The 25180-nt window shown below is 38.6% G+C and overlaps 1 protein-coding gene across 3 annotated transcripts in view; it reads right to left on the bottom strand.

Moving 5' to 3' along the window:
* Positions 1-230: 230 nt before the first annotated feature.
* LOC110460041 (protein FAM45A-like) overlaps positions 231-25180 on the bottom strand; it is a 36219-nt gene continuing 11269 nt past the window's right edge. For all 3 annotated transcript variants that reach the window (XM_021512740.1, XM_021512739.1, XM_021512741.1), the window contains 5 exons: positions 23582-23699; positions 22598-22738; positions 13278-13345; positions 3871-3965; positions 231-2760 (listed from right to left, as the gene is read on the bottom strand). In XM_021512740.1, the coding sequence (XP_021368415.1) occupies positions 2587-2760; positions 3871-3965; positions 13278-13345; positions 22598-22738; positions 23582-23699 (596 nt within the window). In that variant the 3' untranslated portion in view covers positions 231-2586. The remainder of the gene's footprint in view (positions 2761-3870; positions 3966-13277; positions 13346-22597; positions 22739-23581; positions 23700-25180) is intronic.

Here is a 25180-nt window from a genome sequence, read left to right as displayed (position 1 = left end):
AGAGTTTTTTGTGAAGATGCTTGAACTGTCCTGGTTTGCCAGTAAGTAAATGATTCATGTGGAGTTACTATAAATGCTCAACCATAGTGGCCTAATATCGTCAGTATAAATGTCTTGCATGTAAATGTAATAACTCAACAACACCATTGTTTAAAATACTTTATTTGAAATGGAACATTTCAATATATAATTTATATTTCTTGAACAAACAAAAGGTCCAGAGGGCCTGTATCGCTCACCTGGATATTTCAGCAATCATGGAAAAATATTCTCAATAAAAGTACTTTTGGAAATATTTCCATATATTCAGTCTCCTAGGCTTAAGAATGTTCCAGACTTAATGAACTTTTTTACTCTATCCCATCATGCCACTGGTCAAATACCATCACCCAGAGCATTCTGGTATTGCAGAAGAAGATGTTTAAAGATATTTACATACTTGACCCAATATCATGGCCATAGGTCATCTAGTCCTGAAGAAGATGTTCAAAGAAAAAACTGACGGAAGACGGACAAAACGCCATACCATAAGCTCAACTGGCACATTGTACCAGGTGAGCTAAAAATAAATACCTGCTTCATCACAATTTTTTAAAAGTTGAAAAACTGTCTCCCTCATCACTTTTATGAGGGCTAAAAAGGGGGGGGGGGCTCATATAAATGCCTCGACCTTCCAATCAACAGCCTATTGACTGTGGTGATCTGTAAATCTTTATCCTGAAGTCAGGGACAACGACGCTGAGGTGACTACATCAGTTCTCTATTCTCCAAATAGGAGTGTTATTACTTCACTACATAGCTCTTCTGGTATTTATCTCACACTTGTAACCTTAAAAAAATCCAAGGTGAAAATATTTAAATAGATAAATGAAGGTACAGGCCGATAATCACCTATGACATTTGGTCATTCAAAAGAACCGGTTGAAAGATTTGAGCACATTTGCCTTCTGTGACCTTGAAAGTCTAGCAAGGTAATTCACTTGAACAAAAATGGAAGCCCTTGATCCCAGCATTCTACTGGTTAAATATCATTAGTCCCAGGGTTTCTGTTAACCCCCATATGGTGTTATTTAACCTCATAAAATGGCTTCTGACCCTCAAAAAATAAAGAGGTCTGCCATATAAAGGAGTCAAATACATCATTTACGCTTGATTTTACCCCCAAACTTGAAAGTCTGATAAAAAACACTGCATCATTCTGGAAATTTGTTCATTGAGAAGAGGTGATTTAAGGTTTACAAAACCTTGACCCCTGTGAGTCAAAATCATTTAACTGAATAAATAAATTTTATAGCCACACATCCCAGCATGATGCTGGTCAATAATCATCAGATTGGAGCAGAAGTCATTTAAATATTCAAAACATGAATTGACCCCTTAACCTAAAGAGTTGGTATTGAATAGAACTTTGTTTTAAGGTTTTAACACATTTCATGCCTGAAACCTTGAAATTGAGTAAAGGTCAGTCATTTGAACAAACTTGATAGCCTTTCATCAATCATGCTTCTGCTCAAATTTCTTCATGCTAGAAGTCGTTTAAAAGTTTTTATCACATTTGACCCCTGTGACCTTGAATATGGGTAAATGTCATTCATTTGCACAAACATGATACAATGTACTGTATAACACGAAATGTTCATGGATACATTCCTTCGTGATTTGAAGCCATTTTGATCGTGTGGTGGTACAAACTTTCGTGGATAGACTTCATCAACAAACAGTAGACATGTGTATCACTCAAATTTGTTGTATTTATTTTCGTTGTTCAATAACAACTTCCAAAGCCACAAAGTTTATACACAATGAACATTTCATGTTATACAGTAGCTCTTCATTTCAGCATGCTACTGACCAAATATCATTACCCTAAGCTTTTTATAATCTATTAGGATATTTAAACCGGCACTGTTTATTATATGGTATTAGCAATGCATCTGAACAACTAAGTAATACTATTCTTATAAATGTTGACTCTTATATTAAATTATCAAAACATCTACTTATACGTGTCAGTTAAATTCCAACTTGATAAACTATTATTATTATTCAAGCAAGTTTCGTCCTGTAGACAATCAGTAATACACATGAGCTAGTGTTGGTTGTGGGTGTGGATGAGAGGGAGACTAACCACATTCTATATACTTAATCACTACTGCAATAGAAGAAGACTGATATAGGTTTAGCCTGTTGTCCGATTCTTTTGTCAAAACTATACTAACATCTGATTTAATATATACAACTTACATGTTGGAAGTATATATGTATTGTCAATAAAAATACTTTTGAATTGAACCCTAAGCTTTTTTTGTTATTCAGAATAAGTCATTTAAAAGTTTTTTCTTAGTATGACCCCTGTGACCTTGATATAGGAGAAGGCTTTTTCTAAGCAAACTTGTTAAACCTTCATTCCAGCATATTTCTCTCCTAGTACCATCATCTTAGGCCTCTTGGTTATTAAGAAGACATCGTTTAAATTAAAAAGGTAAAATGAGAGACCGACCAACAACTGATGTGGCGACAGTTCCATGTCAAGGATTAAGTTCATTATCACAGAAATACATTTGACAAAAACGATGTAAAATATGATTATAACTTCACGAGTCCTTCACAAGCTGCCAGGGAAAACAGGAAGTTTTCTGTAGCCGGGTTCATTTTCCGTGCTCTCAAAGTTTCTAATGTAACTGACAATTTCCCATCCTCTCCTTCCTCAGCCAGACTTTTCAGGTTGCTTAAAAGTTCACTTGTTTTTTTGGCTATTTCCTATAGAAAAAAAAGAGACATCATTCATAACAGCAAATGGTTAGAAACGTGCTGATGTTACGAATACTGAGTGGGCAGAACAATACATACACCTACCCAATACTGAGTGGGCAGAACAATACATACACCTACCCAATACTGAGTGGGCAGAACAATACATACACCTACCCAATACTGAGTGGGCAGAACAATACATACACCTACCCAATACTGAGTGGGCAGAACAATACATACACCTACCCAATACTGAGTGGGCAGAACAATACATACACCTACCCAATACTGAGTGGGCAGAACAATACATACACCTACCCAATACTGAGTGGGCAGAACAATACATACACCTACCCAATACTGAGTGGGCAGAACAATACATACACCTACCCAATACTGAGTGGGCAGAACAATACATACACCTACCCAATACTGAGTGGGCAGAACAATACATACACCTACCCAATACTGAGTGGGCAGAACAATACATACACCTACCCAATACTGAGTGGGCAGAACAATACATACACCTACCCAATACTGAGTGGGCAGAACAATACATACACCTACCCAATACTGAGTGGGCAGAACAATACATACACCTACCCAATACTGAGTGGGCAGAACAATACATACACCTACCCAATACTGAGTGGGCAGAACAATACATACACCTACCCAATACTGAGTGGGCAGAACAATACATACACCTACCCAATACTGAGTGGGCAGAACAATACATACACCTACCCAATACTGAGTGGGCAGAACAATAATATGATTATTGCCTAGGCTCATTGATGCCCTAACATTTATTGGATGATTGGATGATCAAATCAACATTCTGATATATTATTGTACTCGTCTTTTTATTTATTCTATTGGGTTATATTATTGTACTCATCTTTTTATTTATTCTATTGGGTTATATTATTGTACTCATATTTTTATTTATTCTATTGGGTTATATTCATTAGTACTCAGCTGACATTTATCCTACTCAGCTTATATTCATTGTGTTCAGCTTATATATATTTTAAAAGATCAAGTGTGCTTTTCAGGCCTGTGATATGCTGTTGTTCAGTTAGATCCTACACTTAATAGAAGCTACTGTACCGTGACTATGTCTTCTTCAGATAAATCATCATTCTCTGCACATTGAACCATGAAGGCTGCTGTGTCCTTGTGTAGCTTGCCCATTGCTAGTGCCTCTGTAATACACAAACACAACTGCTCGTTTCAAAAGTGAATATCACAATAAGGTCACAAACAAGTAGTTTCAAATCTGTTAATTCATCAGTTTTAACAAAAAAAATCATCAAACTGTTGCTTTGAACATAGGTGTCAACCTCTGAAACCTCAAATGAGGGGGGAGATCTTCCTCATTCCATAACTCAAATGAGGGATAAAGTGTGTGGAAAAAATTGTGACTTTTTTACCCAAGAAGGAAGTGTTCACAGCACAAATCTTACATTGGTTAGCATTTAGTAATAATGGCTGCAGAGAGAAATTTGAAAAAGTAATAAAAAGACAAACGATATTACATCCTTGATTTTTACATAATTTTGTCAATATATTTACCACAAAAAGAGATAAATTGTGATCAATTTGATTATATCTGTTAGTACCAAAACCTGTTGAAGCTCCAATTTACTTCATTATAATTTGATAAAAGAAAAGCATGGTTGTGAAACTAGACATTCACAAATATATTTAGTAAGAGTTGAAAAGCAATTTAAACAGGAGTGGGCACAGGTGTGGAAGTCACCTGATGTGCAGGAAGAGGTCTAAGCAACTTCCAGAAGCAACAAGGGTTTTGGTAGGTAAGAATCTTACAACATACCACATGGCTTATAACCTTGGTAGGTAAGAATCTTACAACATACCACATGGCTTATAACCTTGGGGGACAAAGTACTCACTTGGAGTACTCATATTGCTCCAACCAAAGATGACCTGTTATTAAACTGTGATATCATTAATGAACTTACAGTAAATATCAATCTGGGTTGCAAAATGATGGGAAATTAATGGAATGTAAAGCAAGGGGCTCACAACCAGATAGCAAGATTAGTAATACAGTCATTGGGTGGTCGTTTGGCACTGATACTGGATATTGAACCAGATAGCAAGATTAGCAATACAGTCATTGGGTGGTCGTGTAGTACTGATACTGGATATTGAACGAGATAGCAAGATTAGCAATACAGTCATTGGGTGGTCGTGTAGCCCGGATACTCGATATTGAACCAAATAGCAAGATTAGTAAACCCGACATTGGGTGGTCGTGTGGCACTGGTACTGGATATTGAACCAGATAGCTAGAATAGTAATACAGTCATTGGCTGGTCGTGTGGCACTGATACTGGATGTTGAACCAGATAGCAAGATTAGTAATGCAGTCATTTGATGGTCGTATACTGGATATTGAACGAGATAGCAAGATTAGTAATACAGTCACTGGGTGGTCGTTTGGCACTGATACTGGATATTGAAACAGATAGCAAGATTAGTAATACAGCCATTGTATGGTCGTGTGGTACTGATACCGGATATTGAACCAGATAGCAAGATTGGTAATAGTCATTGGATGGTCGTGGGGCACTGATACTGGATATTGAAACAGATAGCAAGATTAGTAATACAGCCATTGGATGGTCGTGGGGCACTGATACTGGATATTGAACGAGAGAGCAAGATTAGTAATACAGTCATTGTGTGGTCGTTTGGCACTGATACTGGATATATATTGAACCAGATAGAAAGATTAGTAATACAGTCATTGGGGGGCCGGGTGGCACTGATACTGGATATTGACCCAGATAGCAAGATTAGCAATACAGTCATTGGATGGTCGTGTGGTACTGATACCGGATAGCAAGATTAGTAATACAGTAATTGGGAGGTCGTGTGGCACTGATACTGGACATTGAACGAGATAGCAAGATTAGTAATACAGGCATTGGATGGTCGTGTGGCACTGCTACTGGATATTGAACCAGATAGCTAGAATAGTAATACAGTCATTGGCTGGTCGCGTGGTACTGATCCTGGATATTGAACGAGATAGCAAGATTCGTAATACAGTCATTGGGTGGCCGTGTGGTACTGATACTGGATATTGGACCAGATAGCAAGATTAGTAATAGTCATTGGATGGGCGTGTGGCACTGATACTGGATATTAAACCAGATAGCAAGATTAGTAATTCAGTCATTGGGTGGTCGTGTGGCACTGATCCTGGATATTGAACCAGATAGCAAGATTCGTAATACAGTCATTGGGTGGCCGTGTGGTACTGATACTGGATATTGAACGAGAGAGCAAGATTAGTAATACAGTCATGGGGTGGTCGTGTGGCACTGATACTGGACATTGAACGAGATAGCAAGATTAGTAATACAGGCATTGGGTGGTCGTGTGGTACTGGTACTGGATATTGAACGAGATAGCAAGATTCGTAATACAGTCATTGGGTGGCCGTGTGGTACTGATACTGGATATTGGACCAGATAGCAAGATTAGTAATACAGTCATTGGGTGGTCGTGTAGCCCGGATACTGGATATTGAACCAAATAGCAAGATTAGTAAAACAGTCATTGGGTGGTCGTGTGGCACTGATACTGGATATTGAACCAGATAGCAAGATTAGTAATACAGCCATTGGATGGTCGTGTGGTACTGATACCGGATATTGAACCAGATAGCAAGATTAGTAATACAGTCATTGGATGGTCGTGTGGCACTGATACTGGATATTAAACCAGATAGCAAGATTAGTAATGCAGTCATTTGATGGTCGTGTGGCACTGATACTGGATATTGAACCAGATAGCAAGATTAGTAATAGTCATTTGATGGTCGTGTGGCACTGATACTGGATATATATTGAACCAGATAGCAAGATTAGTAATACAGTCATTGGGTGGTCTATTCCACTGACTACTGGATATTGAAATTGTCTTTTACAAAGATAATTGGGGTTTAACTCCCCGATTCAAAGTTATTGAGTCACCTGTCCGCCGACCACATGGATTTTATCTGGGTCAAAATGTCAAATGTCAAAATTGGCAACATAATGATGTTTACAGACCAGCAATCTGGTTAATAAATCAATTATACAGGAGCTTTGTTTAATATGTTGTTACGACCATTGTCACAGACACATGTATAGGAACACAGAGGAGTACCACTGGCTCCGGTATCATTAGTTATACCACTGACTCTGGTATCATTAGTTATTTCACTGACTCTGGTATCATTAGTTATACCACTGACTCTGGTATCATTAGTTATACCACTGACTCTGGTATCATTAGTTATTCCACTGACTCTGGTATCATTAGTTATTCCACTGACTCTGGTATCATTAGTTATTCCACTGACTCTGGTATCATTAGTTATTCCACTGACTCTGGTATCATTAGTTATTCCACTGACTCTGGTATCATTAGTTATTCCACTGACTCTGGTATCATTAGTTATTCCACTGACTCTGGTATCATTAGTTATTCCACTGACTCTGGTATCATTAGTTATTCCACTGACTCTGGTATCATTAGTTATTCCACTGACTCTGGTATCATTAGTTATTCCACTGACTCTGGTATCATTAGTTATTCCACTGACTCTGGTATCATTAGTTATTCCACTGACTCTGGTATCATTAGTTATTCCACTGACTCTGGTATCATTAGTTATTCCACTGACTCTGGTATCATTAGTTATTCCACTGACTCTGGTATCATTAGTTATTCCACTGACTCTGGTATCATTAGTTATTCCACTGACTCTGGTATCATTAGTTATTCCACTGACTCTGGTATCATTAGTTATTCCACTGACTCTGGTATCATTAGTTATTCCACTGACTCTGGTATCATTAGTTATTCCACTGACTCTGGTATCATTAGTTATTCCACTGACTCTGGTATCATTAGTTATTCCACTGACTCTGGTATCATTAGTTATTCCACTGACTCTGGTATCATTAGTTATTCCACTGACTCTGGTATCATTAGTTATTCCACTGACTCTGGTATCATTAGTTATTCCACTGACTCTGGTATCATTAGTTATTCCACTGACTCTGGTATCATTAGTTATTCCACTGACTCTGGTATCATTAGTTATTCCACTGACTCTGGTATCATTAGTTATTCCACTGACTCTGGTATCATTAGTTATTCCACTGACTCTGGTATCATTAGTTATTCCACTGACTCTGGTATCATTAGTTATTCCACTGACTCTGGTATCATTAGTTATTCCACTGACTCTGGTATCATTAGTTATTCCACTGACTCTGGTATCATTAGTTATTCCACTGACTCTGGTATCATTAGTTATTCCACTGACTCTGGTATCATTAGTTATTCCACTGACTCTGGTATCATTAGTTATTCCACTGACTCTGGTATCATTAGTTATTCCACTGACTCTGGTATCATTAGTTATTCCACTGACTCTGGTATCATTAGTTATTCCACTGACTCTGGTATCATTAGTTATTCCACTGACTCTGGTATCATTAGTTATTCCACTGACTCTGGTATCATTAGTTATTCCACTGACTCTGGTATCATTAGTTATTCCACTGACTCTGGTATCATTAGTTATTCCACTGACTCTGGTATCATTAGTTATTCCACTGACTCTGGTATCATTAGTTATTCCACTGACTCTGGTATCATTAGTTATTCCACTGACTCTGGTATCATTAGTTATTCCACTGACTCTGGTATCATTAGTTATTCCACTGACTCTGGTATCATTAGTTATTCCACTGACTCTGGTATCATTAGTTATTCCACTGACTCTGGTATCATTAGTTATTCCACTGACTCTGGTATCATTAGTTATTCCACTGACTCTGGTATCATTAGTTATTCCACTGACTCTGGTATCATTAGTTATTCCACTGACTCTGGTATCATTAGTTATTCCACTGACTCTGGTATCATTAGTTATTCCACTGACTCTGGTATCATTAGTTATTCCACTGACTCTGGTATCATTAGTTATTCCACTGACTCTGGTATCATTAGTTATTCCACTGACTCTGGTATCATTAGTTATTCCACTGACTCTGGTATCATTAGTTATTCCACTGACTCTGGTATCATTAGTTATTCCACTGACTCTGGTATCATTAGTTATTCCACTGACTCTGGTATCATTAGTTATTCCACTGACTCTGGTATCATTAGTTATTCCACTGACTCTGGTATCATTAGTTATTCCACTGACTCTGGTATCATTAGTTATTCCACTGACTCTGGTATCATTAGTTATTCCACTGACTCTGGTATCATTAGTTATTCCACTGACTCTGGTATCATTAGTTATTCCACTGACTCTGGTATCATTAGTTATTCCACTGACTCTGGTATCATTAGTTATTCCACTGACTCTGGTATCATTAGTTATTCCACTGACTCTGGTATCATTAGTTATTCCACTGACTCTGGTATCATTAGTTATTCCACTGACTCTGGTATCATTAGTTATTCCACTGACTCTGGTATCATTAGTTATTCCACTGACTCTGGTATCATTAGTTATTCCACTGACTCTGGTATCATTAGTTATTCCACTGACTCTGGTATCATTAGTTATTCCACTGACTCTGGTATCATTAGTTATTCCACTGACTCTGGTATCATTAGTTATTCCACTGACTCTGGTATCATTAGTTATTCCACTGACTCTGGTATCATTAGTTATTCCACTGACTCTGGTATCATTAGTTATTCCACTGACTCTGGTATCATTAGTTATTCCACTGACTCTGGTATCATTAGTTATTCCACTGACTCTGGTATCATTAGTTATTCCACTGACTCTGGTATCATTAGTTATTCCACTGACTCTGGTATCATTAGTTATTCCACTGACTCTGGTATCATTAGTTATTCCACTGACTCTGGTATCATTAGTTATTCCACTGACTCTGGTATCATTAGTTATTCCACTGACTCTGGTATCATTAGTTATTCCACTGACTCTGGTATCATTAGTTATTCCACTGACTCTGGTATCATTAGTTATTCCACTGACTCTGGTATCATTAGTTATTCCACTGACTCTGGTATCATTAGTTATTCCACTGACTCTGGTATCATTAGTTATTCCACTGACTCTGGTATCATTAGTTATTCCACTGACTCTGGTATCATTAGTTATTCCACTGACTCTGGTATCATTAGTTATTCCACTGACTCTGGTATCATTAGTTATTCCACTGACTCTGGTATCATTAGTTATTCCACTGACTCTGGTATCATTAGTTATTCCACTGACTCTGGTATCATTAGTTATTCCACTGACTCTGGTATCATTAGTTATTCCACTGACTCTGGTATCATTAGTTATTCCACTGACTCTGGTATCATTAGTTATTCCACTGACTCTGGTATCATTAGTTATTCCACTGACTCTGGTATCATTAGTTATTCCACTGACTCTGGTATCATTAGTTATTCCACTGACTCTGGTATCATTAGTTATTCCACTGACTCTGGTATCATTAGTTATTCCACTGACTCTGGTATCATTAGTTATTCCACTGACTCTGGTATCATTAGTTATTCCACTGACTCTGGTATCATTAGCTATACCACTGACTCTGGTATCATTAGTTATTCCACTGACTCTGGTATCATTAGCTATACCACTGACTCTGGTATCATTAGTTATTCCACTGGCTCTGGTATCATTAGTTATTCCACTGACTCTGGTATAATTAGTTATTCCACTAACTCTGGTATCATTAGCTATTCCACTAACTCTGGTATCATTAGCTATTCCACTGACTCTGGTATCATTAGTTATTCCACTGACTCTGGTATAATTAGTTATTCCACTAACTCTGGTATCATTAGCTATTCCACTGACTCTGGTATAATTAGTTGTTCCACTGACTCTGGTATCATTAGCTGTACCACTAACTCTGGTATCATTACTTATTCCACTGACTCTGGTATCATTAGTTATTCCACTGACTCTGGTATCATTAGTTATTCTCTGTATTTTAAAGGATAAAATAATATTGTTGAAGTTTTCACATTGGCTACAAAGGTCCACTTTGATGACATTGATGATCATGTAACCAGAATCAGCGGAACTCTCCTGTGTTTATACACATGAATCAATGCCAACGGCCAAGGGCTACATATCAGGTAGAACTCCTTCTTAATAGTGTTCTTCAGTGAGTCGTTACCAGATGCAGGGGAAAGTAAAAAGGGGACGAATAAACATGTGAATGATACTGATATTGAAACGCACATCAACAAACTGCTTACATATACAATGTATTATACAGCTCTCTGGATATCTGTTTACGTAATAACATTGTGTTGTGTCAACCAAGAGAAAGTTATTAGGCCGACAGATTGAAAATTGGCTTCATATAAGATTTTATTGTTGGTCATATCTTATCGTGTATGCATTTTCCCAAATGTATCCTGCAAGTTTTAATTTCATATATCATAACAATGGAATAAATATATGGATACGAGATTGTCAACCAGAACAGACTCGATTGTGATCCGTAAACATTCAGATGTCATCGATTTTGACATGTTTGCTACAATGTGTCCTTTTCATGAATACACTAACGAGTAAAGTATACAGGAGCAACATTTACTACCACAGTAAAAACCCAGTCATGTAAAGAGACACATTGGCTGAACTACAAACCAGTCAAAAGTTCTGAATATTTTTTTGAAGAAAATGAAGATTCACGGAACAGACACATAGCATGATCGAGTTAGCTAAACAGAAAGCTAAATATCTTTGTCAGGTGGAAGTCATGTTGACAAACAGCTATTTAATAGATACAGAGGAAACGGCTGATTCTCCGGATATGCTGAAATTAATTCAGGAATTGTTCGACAGAAGGGTGACATGGATAAGGAGCACAGATCAATTGGCAGTGATCCTAGAGAGGAATCAGGACAGCTAAAAATAGGTTAGAGCGGGTAAACAGCTTCCTGATGAAACACAGGTGATCGTAGAAAGGAATAAGGACAGCTAAAAATAGGTCGGAGCGGGTAAACAGCTTCCTGATGGACACAGGTGATCCTAGGGAGGAATCAGGACAGCTAAAAATAGGTCGGAGCGGGTTAACAGTTTCCTGATGGAACACAGGTTATTCTAGAGAGGAATCAGGGCAGCTAAAAATAGGTCGGAGCGGGTAAACAGCTTCCTGATGGAATACAGGTGATCCTAGTGAGGAATCAGGACAGCTAAAAATAGGTCGGAGCAGGTAAACAGCTTACTGATGGAACACAGGAGATCCTAGAGAGGAATCAGGACAGCTAAAAATAGGTCGGAGCGGGTAAACAGCTTCCTGATGGAACACAGGTGATCCTAGAGAGGAATCAGGACAGCTAAAAATAGGTCGGAGCGGGTAAACAGCTTCCTGATGGAATACAGGTGATCCTAGTGAGGAATCAGGACAGCTAAAAATAGGTCGGAGCGGGTTAACAGTTTCCTGATGGAACACAGGTGATCCTAGAGAGGAATCAGGACAGCTTAAAATAGGTTGGAGCGGATAAACAGCTTCCTGATGGAACACAGAAACGGGTATAGCTGTTACATGTATTATGTAACTGTAACTAACTTACTTCACTTGTAAATTACACTTCAGCATCTTTGTTATACATATTTTCTGTGTTCACGTTATAATTGCTGGTACCAGTTTAACTACTTGGCACACAAGAATTATAAATTTAGAGGGCAGAATTTACTACTTTTCCTCCATGCAGAATATTATATCTGAGGATTTTTCATAATAAACAAGACTTTTTCTAGTCCCTAAAACAGTTTTTGTTTCTGATCTTCATAAGTGTCCTTCCTGTGTTCGAATTTTTCACATGCTCTGTGTGTAATTCTTCAATATAGGGCCATAACAGCTGCTGAAATATGTCAGTTTACAAGTCTTCGGCTTGTGTTGCTATGGACCCCTGAAATATGTCAGTTTACAAGTCTTTGGTTTGTGTTGCTATGGACACCTGAAATATGTCAGTTTACAAGTCTTCGGCTTGTGTTGCTATGAACACCTGAAATATGTCAGTTTACAAGTCTTTGGTTTGTGTTGCTATGGACACCTGAAATATGTCAGTTTACAAGTCTTTAGTTTGTGTTGCTATGGACACCTGAAATATGTCAGTTTACAAATCTTTGGTATGTGTTGCTATGGACACCTGAAATAGGTCAGTTTATAAGTCTTTGGTTTGTGTTGCTATGGACACCTGAAATAGGTCAGTTTACAAGTCTTTGGTTTGTGTTGCTATGGACACCTGAAATATGTAAGTTTACAAACATTCGGCTTGTGTTGCTATGGAGACCTGAAATATGTCAGCTTACAAACATTTGACTTGTGTTACTAGGGAGACCTGAAATATGTCAGTTTACAAATCTTAATTGGCTTGTGTTTCTATGAAGACCTGAAATATGTCGGTTTACAAATGTTTGGCTTGTGTTGCTATGGAGACATGAAATATGTCAGTTTACAAACCTTTGGCTTGTGTTGCTATGGAGACCTGTCCCGAGATTGGACTCACGTAAACATCGTACAAGTCATTCCTTAAATAGAAAGAAGAGAAAAAAATACAGAACCTTGAAACAAATTCCATAATGTCACAAGTTATTCCCACTCTGATACAAGGTGTTGTTTTAACAAGAGGCCCATGGGCCTTAACGGTCACCTGAGGTATAATGCAGATTAAACAGATACATGTAATCTGAATGAAGCTTTTCGATAGTGGTTTCCTTGACAAACAATGTGGGGGAGTAACTAACATACATCATATATAAAGCTGGCAATTTTCAGAAAAACTGAAATAATAAAATTATATACAGTGAAACCCCACTTACTGGAACTCGCATTAATTACTTGAATAAACCTGTTCCTCGAATAGCTGGCTAGGTCCTGGCTGTGTTCTTAAATATTATTTGTAAATTAACCTCAGATTACTCGAACTGCCACTGCTTGAATACCCATTTGTCAAACAGGTAGTCACACCTGTGTATCACACTTACCGTGTGCCATCAACATTCCTCGAGGCAAAGATTGTGGTCACATAGCAGAATTTCAACCATATTTAAAGATATTTAAACTTGAGTATGTTGTAATTAGTTAACATCAATATTAAAATAATGGGGATTCAACATATTCTTTAAAATGAATGATGAGTTCCCTAGTTTTGTTATTCTGTAAAATTAACGTAGCCTTATACAGTAAGGCGACTATGTCTAAACGACAAGTACTTTACATAATAATTATACACCTTCTTCACTTCCTTTCTTACTACCAAAGACTATATGTTTTCATTGTTGAGAAATTTTAAATCTTATTTAATGTTGTCATCTTTGGTAAACCCCTTTTTTACTTCTATCTTCTACACTCTGCTATTTGCAGTGCTCATGCTGTCTGCCGTCCCACCTGATCAAAACATGACAATGTCAAACAAACCTTCAATTTGTTGAATACTGTGTATTCTTTGAACTATTGATATAAAATATATAATATAAACTTGATTTATTTACAACAATTATGATACAGGTTATTTCAACTTATATTAATCATTCTTGTTGGCCCGGATGTTAGCATGCAAAGGGTCTAAATGTGGGAGGAAACTGGAGTACCCGGAGAAAACCCACGTGGTTGGCAGGTGACCCCATACCTTTTCTTGTTCGATCGGGGAATCGAACCCCGGCCGCCTTGGTGAAAAGCAAGTGGCTATTCACTACAACACCCAACCACCCAGTTGATCCCTATTGATCTGGACCCCATTAGTTCGAGTAAGCAAGGTTTTACTGTTGTATAATTTAACCCTCTCCAGGAAGAAATGGGTGACCAAGAGGTAATGAAAATTCACAATTTTGAAAAAGCACCTTTAGACCTTTCTATCAATAAACAGTATTTGATTCTAGCAAATATGGGTCTGGAGAAGAAGATTCTTGAAATTTTAGCCAGTTTGCCCCTTTTTGTTAGGTCCCAAGAAGGGAATCTGGGTCTTCATATTCATAATATCAAACTAAAATCACAGGATGATAATTTCAACCAAGTTTGAATTATTTGCCACTGAAATTAAGCAAATCATACCCAAAAAGTTTTATTTAGAACTCTATAGTAAACTATACCCCCTTCCAATGGATGACAAGGGGGTAATGCAATTCACAAATTTGATAAAGCACCTTAAGACCCTTCCATCCATGAAGAGTATTTGATTACAGTGTATCTGGGTCTGAGGAAGAAGAATATTGAAAAAATTGCCAATTTTACACTTAAATTGGACCCGCCCTTCAGGACTTTCAGAGGTATATATATATTTAATTCACAATCTAGGTTTGCTTGACCATTGAACCTTCATACAAATGTGAATTGAATCTGGATGCTCAACACAGGACAAAAGAAAATCGCAATAGATCAACTGAGACTTTTTCGGTAACTAAAAATTAGCAAAAGAATATTTTCAAAACACAATTTTCTTCTTATTTATGAAAGCGATGGTGACTAACAGATTTATAGGAGTCTACCAGAGCCTTCAGTTGAAGTCAAATCAAAGAATTTAGAGACTTTAAGATTTGTAGAAGTTGACAAGTAATTTCTACATTTTTCATGATTAGTATTTCCTAAAAAAATCATAACTTTAATAATCCATTATTAGAATATATTTCATCACTGACATTATATTGTCATGATTTTTCGCAATAACATTTTTGTTCTTTCTCACAGGCTGGCATTTTTCTTAATCTTTACATCGGATATACTCTAAATGCTGGATGTTTTTTAATAAAACTTTCACCAGAATTGCATACTTATATCCCCACCTGTACTAACTAGATCTGTCACCAGAATGGCATACTTATATCCCCACCTGTACTAACTAGATCTGTCACCAGAATGGCATACTTATATCCCCACCTGTACTAACTAGATCTGTCACCAGAATGGCATACTTATATCCCCACCTGTACTAACTAGATCTGTCACCAGAATGGCATACTTATATCCCCACCTGTACTAACTAGATCTGTCACCAGAATGGCATACTTATATCCCCACCTGTACTAACTAGATCTGTCACCAGAATGGCATACTTATATCCCCACCTGTACTAACTAGATCTGTCACCAGAATGGCATACTTATATCCCCACCTGTACTAACTAGATCTGTCACCAGAATGGCATACTTATATCCCCACCTGTACTAACTAGATCTGTCACCAGAATGGCATACTTATATCCCCACCTGTACTAACTAGATCTGTCACCAGAATGGCATACTTATATCCCCACCTGTACTAACTAGATCTGTCACCAGAATGGCATACTTATATCCCCACCTGTACTAACTAGAACTGTCACCAGAATGGCACACTTATATCCCCACCTATACTAACTAGAACTGTCACCAGAATGGCAGACTTATATCCCCACCTGTACTAACTAGAACTGTGACTTATATCCCCACCTGTACTAACTAGAACTGTCACCAGATTGGCAGACTTATATCCCCACCTGTACTAACTAGATCTGTCACCAGAATGGCACACTTATATCCCCTCCTGTACTAACTAGAACTGTCACCAGAATGGCAGACTTATATCCCCACCTGTACTAACTAGAGCTGTCACCAGAATGGCAGACTTATATCCCCACCTGTACTAACTAGAACTGTCACCAGAATGGCACACTTATATCCCTGCCTGTACTAATTAGAACTGTCAACAGAATGGCATACTTATATCCCTGCCTGAACTAACTAGAACTGTAACCAGAGGGCACACTTATATCCCTGCCTGTACTAACTAGAACTGTCACCAGAATGGCATACTTATATCCCCACCTGTACTAACTAGAACTGTCACCAGAATGGCATACTTATATCCCCACCTGTACTAACTAGAACTGTCACCAGAATGGCATACTTATATCCCCACCTGTACTAACTAGAACTGTCACCAGAATGGCATACTTATATCCCCACCTGTACTAACTAGAACTGTCACCAGAATGGCATACTTATATCCCCACCTGTACTAACTAGAACTGTCACCAGAATGGCATACTTATATCCCCACCTGTACTAACTAGAACTGTCACCAGAATGGCATACTTATATCCCCACCTGTACTAACTAGAACTGTCACCAGAATGGCATACTTATATCCCCACCTGTACTAACTAGAACTGTCACCAGAATGGCATACTTATATCCCCACCTGTACTAACTAGAACTGTCACCAGAATGGCATACTTATATCCCCACCTGTACTAACTAGAACTGTCACCAGAATGGCATACTTATATCCCCACCTGTACTAACTAGAACTGTCACCAGAATGGCATACTTATATCCCCACCTGTACTAACTAGAACTGTCACCAGAATGGCATACTTATATCCCCACCTGTACTAACTAGAACTGTCACCAGAATGGCATACTTATATCCCCACCTGTACTAACTAGAACTGTCACCAGAATGGCATACTTATATCCCCACCTGTACTAACTAGAACTGTCACCAGAATGGCATACTTATATCCCCACCTGTACTAACTAGAACTGTCACCAGAATGGCATACTTATATCCCCACCTGTACTAACTAGAACTGTCACCAGAATGGCATACTTATATCCCCACCTGTACTAACTAGAACTGTCACCAGAATGGCATACTTATATCCCCACCTGTACTAACTAGAACTGTCACCAGAATGGCATACTTATATCCCCACCTGTACTAACTAGAACTGTCACCAGAATGGCATACTTATATCCCCACCTGTACTAACTAGAACTGTCACCAGAATGGCATACTTATATCCCCACCTGTACTAACTAGAACTGTCACCAGAATGGCATACTTATATCCCCACCTGTACTAACTAGAACTGTCACCAGAATGGCATACTTATATCCCCACCTGTACTAACTAGAACTGTCACCAGAATGGCATACTTATATCCCCACCTGTACTAACTAGAACTGTCACCAGAATGGCATACTTATATCCCCACCTGTACTAACTAGAACTGTCACCAGAATGGCATACTTATATCCCCACCTGTACTAACTAGAACTGTCACCAGAATGGCATACTTATATCCCCACCTGTACTAACTAGAACTGTCACCAGAATGGCATACTTATATCCCCACCTGTACTAACTAGAACTGTCACCAGAATGGCATACTTATATCCCCACCTGTACTAACTAGAACTGTCACCAGAATGGCATACTTATATCCCCACCTGTACTAACTAGAACTGTCACCAGAATGGCATACTTATATCCCCACCTGTACTAACTAGAACTGTCACCAGAATGGCATACTTATATCCCCACCTGTACTAACTAGAACTGTCACCAGAATGGCATACTTATATCCCCACCTGTACTAACTAGAACTGTCACCAGAATGGCATACTTATATCCCCACCTGTACTAACTAGAACTGTCACCAGAATGGCATACTTATATCCCCACCTGTACTAACTAGAACTGTCACCAGAATGGCATACTTATATCCCCACCTGTACTAACTAGAACTGTCACCAGAATGGCATACTTATATCCCCACCTGTACTAACTAGAACTGTCACCAGAATGGCATACTTATATCCCCACCTGTACTAACTAGAACTGTCACCAGAATGGCATACTTATATCCCCACCTGTACTAACTAGAACTGTCACCAGAATGGCATACTTATATCCCCACCTGTACTAACTAGAACTGTCACCAGAATGGCATACTTATATCCCCACCTGTACTAACTAGAACTGTCACCAGAATGGCATACTTATATCCCCACCTGTACTAACTAGAACTGTCACCAGAATGGCATACTTATATCCCCACCTGTACTAACTAGAACTGTCACCAGAATGGCATACTTATATCCCCACCTGTACTAACTAGAACTGTCACCAGAATGGCATACTTATATCCCCACCTGTACTAACTAGAACTGTCACCAGAATGGCATACTTATATCCCCACCTGTACTAACTAGAACTGTCACCAGAATGGCATACTTATATCCCCACCTGTACTAACTAGAACTGTCACCAGAATGGCATACTTATATCCCCACCTGTACTAACTAGAACTGTCACCAGAATGGCATACTTATATCCCCACCTGTACTAACTAGAACTGTCACCAGAATGGCATACTTATATCCCCACCTGTACTAACTAGAACTGTCACCAGAATGGCATACTTATATCCCCACCTGTACTAACTAGAACTGTCACCAGAATGGCATACTTATATCCCCACCTGTACTAACTAGAACTGTCACCAGAATGGCATACTTATATCCCCACCTGTACTAACTAGAACTGTCACCAGAATGGCATACTTATATCCCCACCTGTACTAACTAGAACTGTCACCAGAATGGCATACTTATATCCCCACCTGTACTAACTAGAACTGTCACCAGAATGGCATACTTATATCCCCACCTGTACTAACTAGAACTGTCACCAGAATGGCATACTTATATCCCCACCTGTACTAACTAGAACTGTCACCAGAATGGCATACTTATATCCCCACCTGTACTAACTAGAACTGTCACCAGAATGGCATACTTATATCCCCACCTGTACTAACTAGAACTGTCACCAGAATGGCATACTTATATCCCCACCTGTACTAACTAGAACTGTCACCAGAATGGCATACTTATATCCCCACCTGTACTAACTAGAACTGTCACCAGAATGGCATACTTATATCCCCACCTGTACTAACTAGAACTGTCACCAGAATGGCATACTTATATCCCCACCTGTACTAACTAGAACTGTCACCAGAATGGCATACTTATATCCCCACCTGTACTAACTAGAACTGTCACCAGAATGGCATACTTATATCCCCACCTGTACTAACTAGAACTGTCACCAGAATGGCATACTTATATCCCCACCTGTACTAACTAGAACTGTCACCAGAATGGCATACTTATATCCCCACCTGTACTAACTAGAACTGTCACCAGAATGGCATACTTATATCCCCACCTGTACTAACTAGAACTGTCACCAGAATGGCACACTTATATCCCTACCTGTACTAACTAGATCTGTCACCAGAATGGCAGACTTATATATCCCTACCTGTACTAACTAGAACTGTCACCAGAATGGCATACTTATATTCCCACCTGTACTAACTAGAACTGTCACCAGAATGTCATACTTATATCCCCACCTGAACTAACTAGAACTGTCGCCAGAATGGCATACTTATATCCCCACCTGTACTAACTAGAGCTGTCACCAGAATGGCATACTTATATCCCCACCTCTACTAACTAGAACTGTCAACAGAATGGCATACTTATATCCCCACCTGTACTAACTAGAGCTGTCACCAGAATGGCATACTTATATCCCCACCTCTACTAACTAGAACTGTCACCAGAATGGCATACTTATATTCCCACCTGTACTAACTAGAACTGTCACCAGAATGGCACACTGATATCACCACCTGTTCTAACTAGATCTGTCACCAGAATGGCAGACTTATAGATCCCTACCTGTACTAACTAGAACTGTCACCAGAATGGCAGACTTATATCCCCACCTGAACTAACTAGAACTGTCGCCAGAATGGCATACTTATATCCCCACCTGTACTAACTAGAGCTGTCACCAGAATGGCATACTTATATCCCCACCTCTACTAACTAGAACTGTCAACAGAATGGCATACTTATATCCCCACCTGTACTAACTAGAGCTGTCACCAGAATGGCAGACTTATATATCCCTACCTGTACTAACTAGAACTTTCACCAGAATGGCAGACTTATATCCCCACCTGTACTAACTGAACTGTCACCAGAATGGCATACTTATATCCCCACCTCTACTAACTAGAACTGTCAACAGAATGGCATACTTATATCCCCACCTGTACTAACTAGATCTGTCAACAGAATGGCATACTTATATCCCAACCTGTAATAGCTAAAACTGTCACCAGAATGGCAGACTTATATCCCCACATGTACTAACTAGAACTGTCACCAGAATGGCATACTTATATCCCCACCTCTACTAACTAGAACTGTCACCAGAATGGCATACTTATATTCCCACCTGTACTAACTAGAACTGTCACCAGAATGGCACCCTTATATCCCCACCTGTACTAACTAGATCTGTCACCAGAATGGCATACTTATATCCCAACCTGTAATAGCTAAAACTGTCACCAGAATGGCAGACTTATATCCCCACCTGTACTAACTGAACTGTCACCAGAATGGCATACTTATATCCCCACCTGCACTAACTAGAACTGTCACCAGAATGGCACACTTATATCCCCACCTGTACTAACTAGAACTGTCACCAGAATGGCACACTTATATTCCCACTTGTACTAACTAGATCTGTCATCAGAATGGCATACTTATATCCCCACCTGTACTAACTAGAACTGTCACCAGAATGGCAGCCTTATATCCCCACCTGAACTAACTAGACCTGTCACCAGAATGGCATACTTATACCCCCGCCTGTACTAACTAGAACTGTCACCAGAATGGCATATTTATATCCCCACCTGTACTAACTAGAATTGTCACCAGAATGGCATACTTATATCCCAACCTGTAATAGCTAAAACTGTCACCAGAATGGCAGACTTATATTCCCACTTGTACTAACTAGATCTGTCATCAGAATGGCATACTTATATCCCCACCTGTACTAACTAGATCTGTCACCAGAATGGCAGAATTTTAATTATGAATAGTTTTTTCCAGAACAAAAGGCCTTAACTAGGGAGGTAGCTCTTACTGATTGATGGCTGGATAAAAATATTAATGGTGGGTGTACAACTTCAGATTGAGTGAAGTTTCATGAAATTCTGCTAAAAACTGTAGGGAAGAGTTGTCTTGACAACAAGATGCCCAGAGGGACTGTATCGCTAACTTGGATATGTTTAAAGTACTTGATATGAGGTAAAGATATAGCACTCTTTGGTAGGTACTGTATGTACATATGAAATTTCAGAAAGATCCATCCAGTATTTCTGGAGATATAGGGAGAACAAACTTCAATGTCAAAGTCCAAGATAGCGGCCTGGTGGCCATCTTGTTTTAATGTATACACCCTAATAGTAACAGGCACTACTAGACAACATTATGGAGACAAAATTGGGATAAAATCTCGTAATCCCTATGGTAGAAAAAGGTTTTACCTACTGGGCCCTGCCCCTTTATCCTGGGGGCCATTCCCACCGTTTACACAAAATTGAGTCCCATTGGCCTTAGGATACTCCAGACTTAATAAGGATAAAATCCCTTAATCTCTTTTGTAGAAGAAGGATTTTAAAGGTTTTACCTCCATTTCCCCTTTTGGACCCGGCTTCTCTGCTCCCAGGGGGGCCACACCCACAGGTTTAATGTAGTGTTTTAAAGGAAAAATTGACAGACGAACGACGAACACTGCGCCATGGCATAAGCTCACTTGCCCTTCCGGTAGGTGAGCTAAAAATGTAGATGAACAGACAACCCGATCCAGTAAACACCCCAAACCCCAATTGCTGGGGAAATAACTAAGCAAAGAGTAGATACATGCACATGTTTAGCCGAGACCATGCTTCCAAGTGCCTACACTTGGTCAAATCCCAAACTATAAAATACAAGTTCTATGCTCTACCAATTGGTCGTGAGTGAAAGGATTATTCCCCCAATTAGACAGCAAATGGGCTGACCACCAACCCCACAGTATGCTGTAAGCTCAGTCCTTTCCACCAGGTTAGCTGAGAATAACGATACGGTAATACCAACCTTCCTTCTAATGATGCGTCAGTAAATCCGGCTACATAGCAGTTAGCTCCCTTTAGCATATCCAGTTCCTGTTGATTCAGTTCTAGGAACGGAAAAGCAATATTCCAGTTTTGCCGATGCCAAACCAGCGCGGGAAGTGATCTATAATAAGTTATACAGGAAGTGTATAGGATAAAGAGATTTGTTATCATTCATAACATACATTTATGAGATGGTACAGCATCAGTACATCTAACTGATCCTTATATGTTTGTATGTGCTAGGCAGTTTTCATTTATAACATTAACTACAGTCTGATCAAATAGAGGTACATGTAATGGTGAGAGACCTAGCGGTCAGAGGCTGCTTTCTAACCAATGACTTTCCAAACCTGCATTAAATTTTGCTGTACTTTTTCCTGTAAACTACTGACGTTTTCAGTTTACTTCAAATTTCACAACTTCATTTTTTGCATTTATTCATGGGACTTCCAATGGCCATCAGTATTTGATGCAAATATCTACAAAAATGAATACTCGCAAAAAAATAATTGGTTCTCTCAAAACTCGCAATCTTGGACAGGAACCTATCAACACGAAAATAATAAAATCGAATACTTAATAACTGTTTGAAGTGCAATAATAACAGACAGTAAGTTCAATCAATACCTTCACTAACATTCAATAAATATTCACATCTACACAAATGTAAGACAAAATTATCCGTGAATGTTTGCATACTTTTTTTTAGGATTTTTTAGGATTTTGAGGATTTTGAGGATTTTTGAGGATTTTGAGAGTTTTTTAGGATTTTGAAGACTTCAGATGATCAAGCATATTGAACATCCCACTGGAATATCTAGTTTGACCTCACAGAGTTGACATTTCACTTCGCCTTCTTATTTAAAATATTTCCTGACAAAGATTACAATTACCCTGTTGCTTTTAAAGCCGTTATATTTGATATCTGTCGCTATACAGTTGAATCGTGGGAGGCCATTGTTACCTGACAAACATCAAAAGTTGGTGTATTTGGTCAGGAGGGTAGTACACTGCGATTCTTTTCTTCAACATCAAGGCAGTGTAGATAATTACCGTAGACATCCCAAACGTTTCTATAATGCCTGCATAAAAGAAAATCAATATTTACTGAGTTATACAAAATAATAAGGGCACAGACTTCAGATCGCCGGCCGATGGAAATATGAAAGACAATCCAAATTTCAAAAAGGGGGGGGGGGGGGGGGGGGGGGGGCAGATAATGATAGAGGGAGTGTGACAAAAACACACTAGAAATCTCACAGGCAAGTGACTGCATGACCAGCGTTAACTGTGGTCAATGTTCAAAGCACAGTCACCCATTGTTTGATAAAGGTTTATAGGGTGGTTTGACTATATATAGTTGTTGTAAACACTGTTAGCCACTTGATCCATGGTTGACCCTGTATTGTGAAACCATGGTAGGACTAACAGGAGAAACATCAAGGTCTAGCAGCTAGATGAAGTTATCCTCAATGGTTCTGGACATATGCACCAGAAACAACAATTTTTTATATTTTTTATTAATTTTTTAAAGGTAAATATTTAAAAAGAAATCTCACGGATAGCTAATATTGCTAGATTTGTATAAAGGTTAATGGAGTTAATTACTTGAAAGGTTTTTGAGATGCAGTTATAACTATACCTATAATTTACTTTTTTGGCCATTTGTTTCCATGGCAACAAAAATAAATTCAAAACAAGAGATCCCAGAGGGATCTTGGCGCCCACCATTGTACCATCTTCATTAGTTCTATGTCAGTTCGATCTTTTCTCTTCTTTTCTGTTCTTATCTTGTTTGATTGAGACATGGAAACAGTAAATGCACTTTGAGGTAACTCATACTGCTGTGTATAAAAGACAACCTTCAAAGTGAGTTTGTCTTTACACATATTTACTAGTACAGTACTTAATGTTACGGAAATAGCACCAATCTGGGTGCAATATGAGAAAGATCTGTTAAGTTCTTCTTGCAACCATCATGTTTTTATGATCACTCTCAAAATAAAACATGCACAACGAAGGACCAAGTAGAACCTATATATCAAATTTGAGAAAGATCCCTCAAGTCGTTTCTGAGAATTAACTTAATCTTTCAAAATCCTAGATGGCCGTCTGTCGGCCATTTTGTTAATCCAATCCGTCTCAAAGGTAAACATGCACAACTACAGACCACGGGGAACCTGAATATCAAATTTGAAAAAGATTCTTCCAGTAATTTCTGAGAAATAGCACTATCAAACTTTAACTCTGAAAATTCAAGTTGGTGCCTATCGGCCATCTTGATTTTCCAATCAGTCCCAAAATTCGCTATGCATAACTATGGACCATAGGAAACCTTCACGTGAAATTGGAGAAAGATCCCTCCAGGACTTTCTGATAAGTAGCGATAACAAACTTTAACTTGCAAATTAAAGATTGCTGGCTGTCGGCCATCTTGGTTTTGTGATCAGTCCCAAAAAATGATATGCATAAATACGGACCGTGGGGAACCTTCATGTGAAATTTGAAAAATATCCCTCCAGGACTTTCTAATAAATAGAGCTAACAAGAATTGTTTAAGGAC

Source organism: Mizuhopecten yessoensis, unplaced genomic scaffold (genome assembly GCF_002113885.1).
Source record: "Mizuhopecten yessoensis strain PY_sf001 unplaced genomic scaffold, ASM211388v2 scaffold10309, whole genome shotgun sequence".
Lineage (NCBI taxonomy): Eukaryota > Metazoa > Mollusca > Bivalvia > Pectinida > Pectinidae > Mizuhopecten > Mizuhopecten yessoensis.
This window is presented reverse-complemented; position numbering and strand designations above follow the sequence as displayed.